At 46.1% G+C, this 16,636-nt stretch overlaps 1 protein-coding gene across 1 annotated transcript in view; it reads right to left on the reverse strand.

Moving 5' to 3' along the window:
• Positions 1-3,436: 3,436 nt before the first annotated feature.
• Positions 3,437-16,636, reverse strand: part of GALNT14 (polypeptide N-acetylgalactosaminyltransferase 14) — a 200,429-nt gene continuing 187,229 nt past the window's right edge. The window contains exons 14-15 of the mRNA XM_074989855.1: positions 9,540-9,659; positions 3,437-8,692 (exon numbers count right to left, since the gene is read on the reverse strand). Coding sequence (XP_074845956.1) covers positions 8,534-8,692; positions 9,540-9,659 — 279 coding nt within the window. The 3' untranslated portion in view covers positions 3,437-8,533. The remainder of the gene's footprint in view (positions 8,693-9,539; positions 9,660-16,636) is intronic.

A 16,636-nucleotide genomic window follows, 5' to 3' on the forward strand; every position in this document is an offset into this window, starting at 1 on the left:
ATTTTCAGTAAAGTGACACACTTCAATGAGATAAACAATTCCACATCAGACCCACCTTTTTCAGCTGAATTGATTGCTCATAAACATCACATGTACATATGTTTCCTGTGGTTAGTCTTGCCAGAGAGGTTTGCAACATTACAGTGCATATAAGCTAAACAAGGATCAAACACTTTAATGTTTCAAAGCTACCACAGAATACACCATCTTAGACAGGGAGCACACATACATTTTCAAAATCTGCTCATCGCCATGCTAGGGATGTCGAGTAAATGAGTAGCCACTGAAAACAGGCTCCCCTCCCCACCAGCCCTTTGGAGCTGGAACATGGCATTTAAACTGCATCCCAGCTCCAGCAGGATCCTGCCCTCCCTCGCTCCCTCTCACTTGCCACAGCAGGGATTGGGGGCGGGCCCCCCAGCAGCTCATAAGAACAACTCCAGAACAACTCCAGAACATCAGCAATATGCGTGTGATTAACCTATATCTGCATCTCCATGATCTCAGATTGCTGTGTCTCCTATCCTTTCTTTCCACAGCTCCCTTCTTTGCTCGTTTATTATGCTAAGTCTTAGATTAGACGGCTTATGGCAGGAAATTCCACTGTTTGTATCCTTCCCTTCCAGGCCTATCCCCACTTCCATTCAATCTTCAGTGCCTAGCCCTGCTCCTCCCAGCCAACCCACCACCTGGTTTGCCCCATTTCGTGAAATCCTGTGCACAGCTGTACTCCCCATCCCCCTGAGCGTGGCTCTCCCCTTTCCCAGACTCTGAGTACTTGCCCCCACTCTGTTCTCAGCCTCGCCCAGTTCCTCCTTTCACCTGCTCACTCACATGGAGAGAAAGTTTTGATCCTGCCTCGGACCCTACCTCCGACCAAGTGGCACAGGCAGGGAGGAATTCTGCTCCAGATGGTGGTGGACTGGACCATCACATCACAAGTAATGGTCCTTGCTGCCCTGGGTTTTTGCCAGGGAGGGTAAGGGGCAGGGTGGAGCCAGAACCCACAGCTGGCCAGCTAAGCAGTGAGCAGGTGAAGGGGAGGGTCTAGGCTCAGGCAGAAGTCTGCCAGCCCAGCATTTTGGAGGGGTCAGAGGAGTCCAAGCTGTGGGTGGCCAAGTGAAGTCCTGCTGCAACCAGCGAGGCGAAGCCCAAGTCCCTTGTAAGAGCCCCTGTGTGGCAGCCCAGTTTGCCCAGCCTTGAGGATGGCCCTGGGCGTTTCCCACAAATGACCAATTTTGGTGTTGGTTACAATAATAGAATCTGTACCCAAAGACCCTTGCAGCTCCTAGGCTTCCCAGCGACACTTTTCCAGCCACCAAACCCTTCCCATTTCCTGATCAGTGCCCAGCCCTGCCCAGCTGCACTTTACGAGCGTTAGTGGGCCACAGACCAATGGTGTGTAAGTAGACCAGGACATCAGCTGCTCAGAGGTTTGACCAAATGCAGACATCTTGTCCTCACTCTGATGCTGTGCTGAGCAGAGGAACAGCTAATCAGGGCCCTGTTTTTTCCCTGTTGTTTGCAAGCTTGCCTCCTTCTAGTAAATGGACTGTTGGTCTGCTAGGAAAAGCACATAGAAGAATGGAGACATTCACAGGATATCTCTGGTCCAATACTGCTCTGATCCCAGCTGGTTAGTATTACGGTTGGACATACTAAAATCAGTACAGGGCACTAAACTGACACTGACTTGATGGAGTCCTGCAGAGTGTGTAACAGAGCCTCTCAGTTGTATTGGCTTGGCGTATGTCACAGATCTATGTTACAGATGTTCTTGCTCGAGGTAATGCCCGTATGGCTGTGCCTATGCTAGCCCAGTGTAGACATAGCCTTTGAGTGTTCTGGGGCTGATTCGACATTAAAAAAAACAAACCAATCACCAACCAAGGGTTCCTTGCTAGAGAAAACAGGCATGAAGCTAGTCACACAATCCCTTCTTATAGCTGAAGTGTGTTTATTACGTAAGCATAGGCCCTGAGCATGAACTAAAGTGCTCCTAAGGCAGATTTGACCATCTTATAAGTATTAGTGCTGCAAAAAGTCAAATGCATTATTATTAACGATAATGGAAGTTGACCTCGAAGAGAGACTGGATCATTTCTGCAAAGCTGAGATGAGGAGCTGCCTTAACAAAGTTCCTCTAGAGGGACACTTTAAGGGCTTGCATTGTTCAAATCATGTCTCATTGGCTAGTGCCTGTTTGCAGTATGACCAGTAAGGCAGGATTAACGTGTATTGCAAATATCCTGTACTTTTAAGAAAGGAGACATTGCAGGGCAGTTAAAAAGCCCCAAACCAAGTAGAACTGGAGTTTTGTTGCAAACCTGGAACTTCAGCCAAGTTCATTTTGACCTTGGGAGGGCTAAATCAGGACTGGATTTTGGCTTCAGGTGAGAGTGATTTGGGTCCATAGATACAGGGACAGATTGTGGCTGATTCTATTTACCCATGTAGGAGAACGAGGCAATCAAGAGGCCCTTTGCTCCCCTGAGAGTTACACATGAAATGGTTACATCTCTGCCAACACAAATCACTGAGTTTCACTCACCTGTAATGAGCTGCCAATCAGTTATGTAAGTGCAGAAGCTCAGGACAGATGAAGGCCAGTTACAGACTGAGCAGATGGAAGGCTTGTGAAATAATAAGTGAGACAATAACCTTGGTAGGTGAAATACTACATTTAAAAAGAAAATAAGCCCTAGAACTGTTACTACAATGACTAAAACTGATCCATTTTTAACATGGTTTGTTTTGATGTGGGTTGTACTTTTTTTTTTAAAAAAAAAAAGCACATCTTGATCTGAATTTGTCTGTTCCTTTTGTTTATAACTATTTCCACTTTTAAACTTTCACACCCTAGCTCAAGGCAACAATGTTTGGGCTGCAAAGAAGATGGGGGGGAGGGTTGTTTAGCAAAACTGAACAGCTGCTTCCACTGAAGTTAACCCCCCAAAAAAACAAGCAACCAACCAACCGCACATTTCTGTTAGTCTTTGGGTTTCAGAAGCCAATTACCTTGGACTAAACTTGATCTGGCGCTACCCTTCCATTAACTACATTTCACATCATATATGAAGTTGCGTGCTTACTTTTTGCACACACAGATTCAGATATAGTTACATGCAAGTCTTTCATACGGACGCATTACACGGATGCATGTATGTCTGGCATATTGGTGAGGGAAGGTATCATGGCCACATGTACCCAGATCAGGGGCATATTTGGTCAAGGGGAATTTTGAAAGCAGGGTGGGGTTTGAGCAAACACTTTGGAACATGGACAATATCTTCTTTTGTCAGTTGCAAAGTTCTAACCTGTTTTTTTTTTTTAAACAGGGTAAACTGTAATTTAGCTCAAAATATGTAAAGATGCTACCAAGAAAATCAATAGTCTTACCAGCACACTTCCCAGCAGCTCAAGATTGCTTCCATCCTCAGCCTCACTCAGATTTTAATTAGAGAGCAGGTGCAAACCATCAGCTGTGACAAAGTTTTACTCTTAAATGTTTTTTAGGCACTTCGAACCAATAATACAGCAGACACATGCAAATTTACTGTCGGTTGTAGTCTGTAAATCTGGGGTAACTCTATTAACTTTGGCTCCTTGGCCTTCAGTGTAATCCAGGGAGACTCAGAGCTCAGTGGTTCAGGAGGCAAATAAGCAATCAATATTACCCAAAAGACTCACTGTAGCGTGAATGCATTATTTAATTATATATACATTTTTTTCACCATAGACTGTTTGACCAACTATTTTACAACTCACTGCTAATATAGTAAAAGCAGCTTGACTGGTAAAATAATAAATAAAAATAAATGGGTTAAATTAAATTAAAATCACAGAATATTCTAATATCACATGAGGAAAAGAGCTATTTGTGGCTCTCAAGCTTCTGTATGGGTACCACTTATTTAACTCACCTGCACATGTTCCAGCATCAATTACCCCAACATAAAACATGATAGACCACTGCAATCAGAACTGTGACTAAAATTAACCAAGAAAAACTTATTCAGCAAAATAAGCTTTAGCCTCTTTTTCTAGTAGTGAATTGACCCTTACCTTTGGCAGTTTATGATTTTTGGAATTTGCTATTAGAATAGTTTTCTTTAACACTTCTGTGATTAGTTCTTGGTCTGTAGTTTGATTCCTGAATGTTCAGTGCCCCAAATACGAATGGTGCAGGATAGATATGTAAAGACATGGGCTTCCTATTGTAACTTGGTTTAGTTCCAGGAGCAGGCAAGGAGGGCAGTTACCCTGGGTGCCAACTTCCAGGGAGTGCTGAATCGCTTGGTTCCTCCTGCCTCAATTGTTTTTCAACATGCCTAGGGCCACCTCTCATTGTAAGTCCCATGGCCTGTGGCTTATCTGTATAAAGGATGCGAGTCTGTTACAGGTATAGATCCTGGTCCGTAGTTCAAGATACAGAGATTGGCATATTTTAGCTCTGAATGTTGCTTCTGTAGTCTTTGGCGTACTAGGCAAGGGAGTGGCTGCCAATGTACGGTATAATAGGTAACATTAGCATTTAGCTAGCACTCTGCCAGTTCACAGCACTTTACAATCATTAACTAACGTCTTACAAAACCGGTATGAGATAGGTGTCTATTATTCCCATTTTAGGGATGGGGAAAGTGAGGCAGCACTGAACCCACTACTACAATTTGTGGAAGAATCAGAACTTGAACTCAGCACTTTGATACCTAGGCACTTTCCCCAACCTACACTCCCATACTATGACTGGATAATTGTAAATATTCCCATCAGAGTTGCAGTGTAGTCCCTTAAAGTCTGAATTATAAATCCAGTTTCCATTTTTTCCCCCCAGCAACTGAGTAAAATGTGAAGATTCACCTATTGCTCTTGGCCTTCAACTCAACCTCTGACAGAAGATGGAGGCAAAATGGCCTGAAATCTGGTGAACCAAATTACAGATTTGTGGGGCAGAGTGTGTGTTCCCCTGCCGCACAAAATCTTTCAGATTAGCTCTTCTTAGGACATGGATATCTTTTGTCCTCATACAGTTGACGTAACTTGTTCAGCCACATTAGCTCCTTTTAAAAGCAGCGGCAGACTTATCCTTCCCTGAGTTTCCTGCTTTGGATTGAGTTTTCCCAATGGCTTTCACTCAGGCACAAGGACAAGTGACTTTCCCAGAGGTCATGAGCCTAGCCAGGCCTAGAACCTTATATTCTCTTTCTCGATCAGTAAAAAAAAGCGGCCAAGTAGTATGACTTCTGAGACAGAAATACTTGAGCTGGTCCAGACACCGGGTCAAAGGGCTTGTAGGTGGAATCATAATAAATATTATGTGGAAAATCAAGCATTAAAAAAGCAAGTTAACCTGTATCCAGAGTATTTTAATCAGGTAATTGAACCCATGGGGCTGAGTCAGATATCACCAACTCTTGCTTTCCTACTGACACCCAAAGCAAGTCCTTTTGTGAGAACATTTGCAAAGTGCTGGATAGTTGCTTATTGAGCTTCCTGGGAGTCATACTGACACATCACACTTGGGGCTAAATACTCTGCCAATCAGACAGACGATCTCACTTGCTGGGCCATGAAACAGACTGCAGACAAAGGGCCACAGGGGGGTGGGGATGCAAGGGATGGCTCAATGGGTGCTTCTGCAGCCTCAGGACTGCAACACAATTTGCAGCTGCTTGCCTGCACTACGTGCATGGAGGGCTGGCTGATGCCATAGCAGCGATGTTGCAATTCCATGGCCACCTACCACATGAATATCCAGCTTATCTGTGTCTTTAAGCCTCTTGCAAGCACCTGATGGAGCATCTATGTGGCACTGCTCCATGGTCACAGGGGAGGCAGGTCCTACCTTCATGCTCTTTTTCCCCTGCCTCTAACCATCTCACCCCAGTTGTACTGCAGTTAGTGCCTTTTACAACCTTACCTTGGCTCAGGGGGGTTGGCCCAGGGACTAGTGTTCAGCTCTACCTTACCCTAGCAAGGGAGTGAAGTGAGTTTGAGCAAAGAGGTTCTTCTAACATACACCTACAGACCCACACACATGTCAATGCAAATACTCTTCACATCCGTGCACAAACGCAGATACATGCACACATCCGGACCTACGCATAAACGGACGGACACAAATGCACATGTACACATATGCAGTGAGGTAGCACTTTGATTTTCTACTAAGGTGAAGAACAGCGGTTATTGTCCAAAAGATCAGTTTTGGCCATCGACAGCAGGGATGTTCCCAACCCAAGGCGTGAAATGATGTGCCAGATGCACATTAGTTAGTTCACTCAGTTGTGGGCAGGAGCTAAGCTGCTAATGCAGAGAACTCCAGAGCTAGAACCCAAAGTCAAGCTGTCCCTTGCTTGCCCAGAGACTGCTGGAGAGCAGCAGCAACAACATGAGTTCTTACCAAAATGGTATTTTGTTGACTTATTTTGAAGGAAAAGGAGACAACACAGCATCAAAGTGTCCTGGTGCATATACAACACAGTGAATTATTACAGCCTGCCTGACGATTGTCACTGGCTCAGTTCAATAAGACAACCAGCAAGGTCACTGCCTGCTTTTTGAATTGGGTCTGTGTTTTCTTTTCTCCCCTGTTCCCCTTGTAATTGTGCTGTTTCCCATTGGAAAGCTAAGCAATGAAAAGGACACAATGTACTGCCATGCAATGGTTTCCTTGAACTCTTTCACAATTCAAGTCCTTGAGGTTCACACCATAGTGGCTTTATTAGATTAGCAACCAGCTCTCCTGTGGATGGAAAAGCATTTCTGTCTGGGACCGTTTGAAAAGAAAACACGGCTATGCTGGTGTTGTACTATGTGCCCAGGGAATATGACTCCCTCCATGCACTGCTGGGATAAGTTAGTGCAGAAGAATCCTAGCCCTAGTACTATATTTATCAAGGTGGGCTGGGCACTCTGGACAAGGGGATGTTTCACCTCCGGTCACAGGTATGAATTTGGCACAGAAGGTGGGAGTCTGTCAGATCTTACATGACTCAGAAGTACATCCCTCATTGGCTTTCAAGTCACTCAGACCCTTTTGAAAATCCTACCCAGCGTTGTTCCCAGAAGACAGCTGTGCAAGTCCCTGTGTGGAGTGCCTTGGTGGTTGAAAAATCCTGCACCTCCACCCCCTATTGCTAAGCTGGGACCTAGCCCAAAGACTGCGTCAGAAAGGACCACTTCTCCTCAACTTCGCATCCTGAGCTCTCCACTTTCCTCTCCCACTGAATCCCCTTGTCTCCACACATACACTATTTGGCATTTTACTTCTGTCCCATGTCTGCTTCCTGGAACCTACACAGGTCACCTCTCCAATGCCTGTGAGCACCCAGGGCCATGGGTGAGAGAGAACCCTCAAGGATCTCCTGAAGTGGGGATTCCTGCTCAGCAATGCAGATGGGGGAATCCCAAACCCTTCCTTCAACACTGATATTTTGGGAAACAGCAACATCGTCAGGGTGATTCTTCTGTCTCCTGCACTCTACGAAAGCCACTGGGTTATCCTCACCTCCATCTGCACCATGGAGAAGTCAGTCACTTCCCCTCAGGCTCCAGGGACTTGTGCTTGTGCCAGCTATTGTACTGTATATGGAAAACACATATATGGCACAAGTACCTTCAAGCAGCAAAGTATTACTTTGGTGACACAATGTGAACATTTGCATAATGCCAGGTTTGAAATGCGAGCCATATATTGAGGTTAATGGGGAAAACTTAACCTGATCTTGGCTGGCCTGGGCTATTCAGACAGGAGAAATAATGGTATTACTCCCCTGCACTGTCAGAAAGGTTGGTAGATTTAATTCCCTCACAAGTTTAGCCTCTGCAGCGTGATTTGTTGAGGTCCAAGCACAGAGAGTGGTGACCCTCCATACACCATCTAGATTCTGGCGACACGCTTCAGATGACAGCAAGGGCTCTCTGTACAGTGTATAGTACACGCCATGCACACAGACTATATACAAACAAGGACGTGCTATGTCCTCATTCAAACTCATGAAGAGTGCCTTGCTCACTTGCCACTCTCTGCTCATCCTCAAGGTGACCACTTTTGTCTCACATCGGCTTCTCTTTCCCCCCCGCCCCCAACCCAGCAGCCTTCTTTGCCATCATGAAGCCAATTTGTCTTGCCGTATAAAGGTCGCCACTTTCCTTCCAAGGCTATTCCACCAACGTTTCCATCTTTACAGGAGAAGAATAAACACCGTGCACACCACATTTCAGCAGGGCCATCCTGAGGCCTGAGCCAGGGCTCCATGTTACTGACAGACATTTAGGGACTGACTATATGCAGTTCTTCCTCACTGAATCTCTAGTCCCAACAGGCCACTAACTGAGAGTCCAACAGCCGACATCCCTTCTTCAACCTGGAGCTCCCCAGCCTAACTCCTTATTTCTACTGCTCCCGTCTCACAATGAACAAGGGCACCTAATGGTTCTGCTGCTGAGTTCCCAACAGCCTTTCCATGTGCGGTGGCTGCTTCCGATGAAGCCCTCCTGGCTGGCTGTGCTCTGTTGACAACCCCCGCGGTCAAGACATCACCATGTCCCAGCGCTGACTCATGGCTGTGCTCTCACAAGGGTTGATGACGAGCTCCCTGGTGCTCTCGCTGGTGTCACCCATCATTTCGGTGTCCAGGCAGAAGTGGGAGGCCATGTGCTCAATATGAGAACCGACTTTACCCCAGCGCTGCGCAGAGAGACATGGGGAGGGGGACAAGAGTGAGGGCTCAGGCAAAGGTGCGAGTGGGATCAATGGCTGTGCAACAATAATCGCTCTTTAGATATGTTCCTGGCACAAGGCCGGTGGTAGCAAGTACCAAGAGATGGCAGCAGATACTTAACCAAGAAAATCATCATTGATACTATTTGCCCTGGTCCTCTAATTTTTCCTATTCATGTGTGGAATAAATTTTATGTGCACCAAGGTATGTGCAGATGTGCACCACCAGTAGAAAGACATGCTGCTGGATGTGAGCGGCTGTGGGCACTCTGCTAATCTGATGGGCAGCACCTAGATTTCTCTGGGGTGGACACCCACATGCTTAGCTTACAGGGAACACTGCTGAGGACTGTGGCACCCTGCACCTTCCCTTCTCATCAATAGGCATGTTAGGCAGGAGCCTCTCCCTAGCTTCTAGGCTTCGAACAAATCAATACATCAATGAAAGCTCTCTCCTCTAGTCCATGGTTCAAGCACCACTGAGGTCATTAACTGCTGAGACATGTCAGCATCTGATGCCCAGCTGGCAGCCTGCATGAAATGAGCTGCTGGTTTCGGTTGCATTTCTAATGGACAATGTTCTCATGACCAGCGGTGCTAAGAACTGAGCTCTTCAACACTCATCCGAAAGGCCAAGGACCAAATGAGCAGTCAAAGCGCCACTGCCACTAGCAGCTGTATCTGCAGGACACAGAACACACTGGCAGGACAACTTGCGCAGAGCACGCATACAGTCGTTGCCGGTGCTGGACCTGATTTCGGCATTAGCAGAGGACTACAGCCTCCAGGGCTGCCTGGGAAAGCAGAGACTTACTTGTTTGCCATCACCTTCTTTGCAGGGAGACAACAGCACTTGGGAGCCTGGGAAGAAGGTGTAAACCGACAAGCAGAGCTGCTGCTGGCGCACCTGATGGTTGTACATATAAGTCCATTCCTGGAAGCAGACAGAGAAGAAACCAGGAAAAACTCAAGCTCATTTTTCTAGCATCCTTTCACCTTCAGAGGTGGACAAGGACCACGTGTCCTTTTAAATCAATGGCAAAAATTGCACTGGCACCCCTAGCAGTAGTGTAGACAGCATTTACCCACATCTCATTCAAGAAAGAGGGAGTTTCATTTCAGTTACTTCATCCACTGTCTTGGTACCACTTCACCAATGATCAGCAGGGCAGGGCCAGTCCATTTGGGTAGATAGGATCACCACAGATGCAGATTTTTGTGAGCATGCATCATGAATTTTGGAATCTACATCTGTAGAGCCACCAAAACCCACGGATATCCATGGTTCATTTGCGGACACAGATGCAAATGCAAGAGCCAGGCCTCAAAGTTGTCCAAGGACACCACATGGTGTTCCGGTGGCAATTTAAAGGGCTCAAGGCTCCAGCCACTTGCTGCTTCTGTGGTAGTGGCACAGGTGCTCAGGAGCCCTGAGCCCTGGAGTAATTAGCTCCTTTTCCCCTCCAGTTCCCACCCCACCCCCATCTCTTCTCAGCAGGCCTGCTCCATGTATTCAGTTGTGCTCAAAGGGAGTGCAGGGGGAGAATAACAAAAGAAAATGTGAAAATGGCAGGGGTATTCTTAATGACTTCTTTGTTTCAGTTTCCATCAAGAAGGTTGGTGGAGATCGTATGCCTAGCATAGAGAATGCCATTGAAAATGAAATAGGATCAGAGGATAAAATAGGAAAAGAACAAGTTAAAAATTACTTAGATGAGTTAGACGTCTTCAAATCACCAAGGCCTCAGAAAAGGTGGGGTAGGGAATAGGTCAGTGGTTAGAACATTGGCCTTGCTAACCCACGGTATTCCATTGATAAGTGTAATCTTAGTTAACTTGAATTTTTTGATTGACCAGCACTCCCTATATCCCCAACATGCAGGAAAACAAAGCTTTTACTCTATTTCCATTATGATATATTCTATTGTATTATCCTTTTCCTAATGTTTCTTAACATCATTAGCTTTTCTCACCACCACTTCAGAGAACTCTCCATAATGATTCAAAGACCTCAGTCTGAAGTGGTAACAGCTAATTTAGACCCCATCATTTTGTATGTAGAGTTGGGATTAAGTTCTCCAGTGTGCCTTACTCTGTACTTATCAACAATGAATTTCACCTGCCATTTTGTTGCCCAGTCGCCCCATACACTGAAATCCCTTTGTAACTCTTTACAGTCAGCTTTGGATGTGACTATCTTTAAATCATCTGCAGATTTTGCAAGCCCACTCTACCCCCTTTTCCAGATAATTTCTGGATACATTGAACATCACTGGCTCCAGTACAAGTCCTTCAGGGATGCCACTATTTACCTCTCTCTCCACTATGCCAACTGACCATTTTACCTACTCTTTGCTTTTTATCTTTAATCAGTTACCAATTGATGAAAGTACCTTCCCTCTTATTCCTGATAGCTTATTTGCCTAAGAGCCTTTGGTGAGGTACCCCAAGTATATTCCATCTGGATCACCCTTCCCCATGTGTGTGTTTGACCCCCTCAAAGAATTCTAGTAGACTGCTAAGACATGATTTTTCTTTACATAATCCCCAATTTAGCACATTCATCTGTGTTTCTGACAATTCTGTTCTTTGCTGTAGTTTCAATCAATTTGCCACGTACTGACGATAGGCTTAAACAAGGCATAAGTGTCAGGATTGCCTCTGGCTCCTTTATTTTTAAAAAAAAAATCAGCATTGCGTTAGCTTTGCTTCATTCATCTGGTACAGAGGCTGGTTTAAGATCAGAGAAGGGGGTAAATGTTCAGAGGTAGGAAATCTGAGAATTGTTTTTTGTTGCATTTAGGTGACCAGAAAATCAGATATTTTAGAATTGATGATTACTCATAACCTCAGCTGAAGTCAATTTAAAAAAAATCAGACACACTGAGAACTGCATCTCTTGTGGCATTATGGCACTTTGACATTCAGCCCTACTGCCGAAAAGGTGCAAGAAAAGGAACAATAGAGTGAACTGAACACTTCTAAATCTCCAAGATGCTTTGACTTTAAATCCGGGCAAACGCCCATGAGGGTTCTTACTTTAGCTCAGCCAACCCTTTTGGATCACTTCAGATAAATATCACCTACTTCGTCTCCACAATAGAACATTTTATTTTTCCCAAGATCCTGAAGAACCTATCTCAGGTTCTTAATGGATCAGGTAAGGGTAGGTACACAGCAGGGCTGAGCACAAGCTTCAACTCTCATGTGATCCAGGGCTGGAGCTGTGCAGAGCATACTGGGGTAGCTCAGAAACAGCAGAGCCCCCATGCAGCATAGCCAGGTGTAAAGGCAGCAGACTAGCAGGAAGAGGCCACCCTGCACACGGAATGCCAACCATGGATGGGATGTGACCGTAGGCATGTGCCAAAGCGGCCACTCTCCAGATACAGTTTTTCAAAGACTAGCCAGTCTCTCGTTACAAGGCAGCGGAATTGTGCCTGGTAGGGGAAGGGGAAGGAGTATGAGGCTGGATAGAGCAGAGAGGGTCAGCAGCTGGTCACAATAAAGGGTGTTACGCCCCATGTACTATGTGCTTTCCACTGAAATGTTGCTACACTGACTCCAGCTGAGGCTTGGGACTTTTTCGGAAGCTTTAACATCATTCAAGGAGGCATCTGTCACGACTCCTCAGCATCATTATGAATCGGTGACATGATTTTAAATTATCACCTGCGGCTTAGTTTAGTCTGGCTGACATAGGAAAAGAACCCCTCTCAGCCAATCAGAGAGCAGCCAGCTGGCAGATGCCAGAAGCCTAGAGAGGCTCTACTATTGAGACACAAGAGCCCAGCTGTGCCTTAAGGCTGGAGAGGAAACAAAGAAAGGAAGGGTGGGTTAAAGCACAATGTTCCAGTAGAAGCCTGTGGGGACCTCTGTTTATTATGTCATTAATATTAATAATTGATAACTCAGCATGATAGAATTCAACAGCTCTTTTCATTTACTGCTCTGACTATGACCCACGTTTACTAGCTGATCAGTTTCCCCCAAGCCCTGGCGAAGAAGGTATTACCTACCTCTTACAAAGAGGGAAGCTGAGGTACAGAGAGGGGATGTGTCTCAACCTATATCACACAGGGCACCAGGGCTGGAGCAGGGGTGAGGACTCCCAGGGTTGGCTGACCTCCTGTCCCCTGCTCTAACTGCTACAACACACTGTCTCACAGAGCAGCGTGCAGCTTGTTTTTGTTTTTGTTTTAAAAAACCCACAGGGCCAGCACTGGGGCAGTACAATAGCTCCCTTAACCAATTGCCTGGGGAGGCGGTAGAATCTCCACCTTTGCAGGTTTTAACAGAATGTTAGACAAACACCTGTCCAGGATGGCCTAGATAATATTTAGCCTTGCGAGCAGGGGACTGGACTAGATGACTCTCGAGTCTACGAATCCTGTCTGTATTACCCACTACAGAGATAACCTAAGGACATACCTTTATAGTACTAGTCTTTATATACAGTTGCCCAGAAAGCCTAGTATTAAATGCCAGAGCCTCAATGGGGCCATTCCGGAGGTGTGTTGAACACGCCAATGCAGACAAGTGAGGTGAAGGAAGAACTGCTCCCAACTCTTCTATTACAGCAGCACTCCCTATTGTGCCCCATTAACCACAGCATGTATTTTCAGTAGGTAGATGCTGCCTTAATATGCCTCACCTGTTGCTGTTGATTCTTGATTGGGCTGCTGCCTTTGTGCTGTGACTGGTCCACCATAAAATGAGGGCTAAGCTGGCCTAACTGTTCCCACCAAATAGACCTGGTGCAGGGCTCTTCCCGGGGAAGTGTGTGACTCAGGGGACCTCCACTGCCTTGGTCACAGTGTCCAGAGTAGGGGAACACCAGGGAAGCAGCAAGAGTGGGAGAGAGCATGCTGGGAAAGGAAGGAGAGATCTCTCAGCTGTTCATTCAAACTTGTGTAGTACCGAAAGGCACTGAGACTTCATACTAGGGTGAGTGAAGTCTCTGCTCTATAGCCTTAGCTGAGAACCAAGTGGCCTTTAGCTCATGTGGTAGAGCACAGGGCTTTAGCCCCTATGATAGCAGGTTCAATCCCTGGAGTCAACAACCTGGGTCTGTTGGTGTTACACTTGCAGTAAGTTAGAGCGCCCCTTGGGGCAAATGCTGAGGTCTTCAAGTCACTTTGGTGCTGGCTGTGCACACTGAGAGGCCCAGAGCTAGGGCTACTGCATGTAGCAGGCTTACAGCAGGATCCTTAGCATGGGGATTCAGTGCCTCAAGAGGGTCCCAAGTGCACAGGAGTCTGAGAAACCAAGAATCTACCCAGGAGGAGCCAAGAATCTAAACACATGAGGTGATTTGAGCAAGGAGGCAGAGTTAATTGGGGTTCAGGGGAGGAAGATCAAGGAACTCAGTGAGGAAGAGAATCCAAGACGCAGAGCCAGGATTTAGTGGGGAGCCTCTGAGGTGGGACAGGTCTGATGCTTTTCAGACCCTGAGGTTTTGGTGGGGGCACGGATTTTGTAGTCCTAGTCTTCCTCTCACACTGCTAGCAATGAACATGGGGACAAAGCTCCCAGGTGAGGCCATGATGCTGCAGTCCCCTCATGTTGGGAAGCAACAACACAGCATCACAATGTTCTGTCAGAGAGCTGCAGCTTTTCTCTCCTAAGCCCCAGTCATCTTGCTGCTGCGGCTGACATGCTCAAGGGTACCCAGGTCTCGGAGGCTGCTGATTTTTGTTCTTAAGCACGTCAGGCTGCCTGGAACTGCTAATGATTAATGGGTTTATTAAATGAATCCCAGAGTCAGAAATCTATTCCAAAAAGGGTCCTGCACAGTCAAATATCAACCGATCCTCAGTTACAACAGAAAACAAATGCACCAGCCAACCAGTGGCATCTTCATTAGATGATCCAGGACAAAATTACGATCAATTATTTACTCCTCACTGCATTTTGCTAGTCAAGAGCTAAATCAATCAATTCCTTCAATACATGAGATAAGATGGAAAAATACCAAGGTTCCATCCGGGAGTGCTATGGAGACAGCACACGCGGCCCTGGGGAATACGCATCTTGTCCTGCTTCACAGCACTCCCTCCCCACAGCTGACTTAAGCACTGGCATTGATGAACTCAGCAGGGAGGGGGAGTGCCACAATGCAGGCAGGCCATTTCAGCAAAGGAGGGATGGGACCAGGATGGGACCTGGACTCTCCTGGCAAATCAACCCACGGCTATGGGTCCCAAAGGGGGCTTAGTTAACATGTGACAAATGTGTAAGTGCCTCAGTTTCTCTACTTTTAACACATGGATGACACAAAATGACATCAGAAGGATGCTGTGTGAAGTAAGGCCAGTTTCGTGCCCTTAAATGTGTAAATCTGCCTAGCTCCTAGATCTGCTAAGGTCAATGGCGCTTCATCAGTGAGCACCATGCATGGATCCAGCTCTTCATTCATTAATGTTTGCAGAGGGCTTTGAAAGCATTATATGGAAGGAGCCATGGAAGTGCAAAATAAATATCTAATACATTATTGCAGGTTGAACCTTTCTAGTCCAGCACTATCTGCTCCGGCAACATCCATGGTCCAGCACGATTTTAGTTAGATGGATGTTCCCTTACCAGGGATGTGGCCAAGTTTCCTGTGGTCCCATAAAGTTTGTTTATAGCCATCAGTCCTGGCTCTCTGGGTTCTGTGCTGTTATTTAGCTATAATTGACCACTAAATGTCTTTGTGGCCAGGCCCCTGGTGGCTGGATAGCCTAGTGGCTAGATCATAGAGTAGGCAGGCAGAAACAGGTGGGCCCTGGTCCCCTACCCACTGTGCTCCTGGCCCAGGAACCCTAAACCACTCCCTAGCTAGTCCCTGAGTTTGGGGCATGGCCCCAATAGTCCAGATCCCCCTTAGTTGGGGTCTCTCAGTGGGTCCCCTGCTTAGTTGCTTCCATGGCTGCTGAGCAGACAGGCTGTGGTTCTTGTCCCAAGACACTGAATCTCCTTCTGCCTCCCCGCTTGTCAGTCCGAAATGGAGCCAGGCTCCTTCCCTTTTCTCCCCTCCTCCAAGCCTGGCATTGGTTGCAGGTAAAGTAAGGTGGAGCTAGCTGGGTTCTGAAGCTTTAATTAAAACCTGGTACACTGTGCCCTCCTTCCTTCATTCCCTCACTGTCTTCTAAGAGCCCAATAAGCAAAAGAAGTGTTGGTAACAATGTTGGACAATACTGACTTCCCTGGGTTTGGCAAATTCTCTGGTTAGGCACCAGTCATGTCCCGAGGGTGCCAGACTAGAAGTTCAACATGTACAAATACTCATAGTAAAAGGTCTTGGACAGACCAGGATCCACACTGAAGACACACCCTTGTTTTACATAAACACATTTTCCATGTAATCAATCTTTGATTAAACAAGATTTGACTCAGCTATGATATAATATAATTGGCAGGAACTGCACTGTTTTCTAAAGCCATAAATGCTCATAAGCAGGATTTGCAATTACTGCCTATTCTATATTTAGTAATCGGGTAATGGAAGTCCTAATTGCAAGGCATACATTTAGGCTTTGCCTACACTAGCTCTTGAATTGGTGAAACTTCTGTTGCTCAGGGGCATGAAAAAACACCAAGTGTTTCACTAACACAAAGTGCTGAGGTAGACAGCACCATGAGCAAGACAATGCTAACACTAATTGTGCTCATTGGGTGTGGTTTAAAGATGCTGGAAGGAGAGTTCTTACCTGCTGGCAAAGGATAGCTACATGATAGACTTGACAGCAGAACAGCTATATCTCTAACAGGTCTATAGAGTACAGATAGTCCTAAAGGAGAGAGTAACTGCCAGAATTGTTGTGATAATCTAAACTTTAAAGGAACACCTTTAAGTTAAGAAGTTTTAGTTTTGTGTCTATCTTCTTCAGGTACATGTATAAGTGCAAGAGACTGAAAATCACTTTTTCT

The sequence above is a fragment of the Carettochelys insculpta genome, chromosome 3 (assembly GCF_033958435.1).
Source record: "Carettochelys insculpta isolate YL-2023 chromosome 3, ASM3395843v1, whole genome shotgun sequence".
Taxonomy (NCBI): Eukaryota; Metazoa; Chordata; order Testudines; family Carettochelyidae; genus Carettochelys; species Carettochelys insculpta.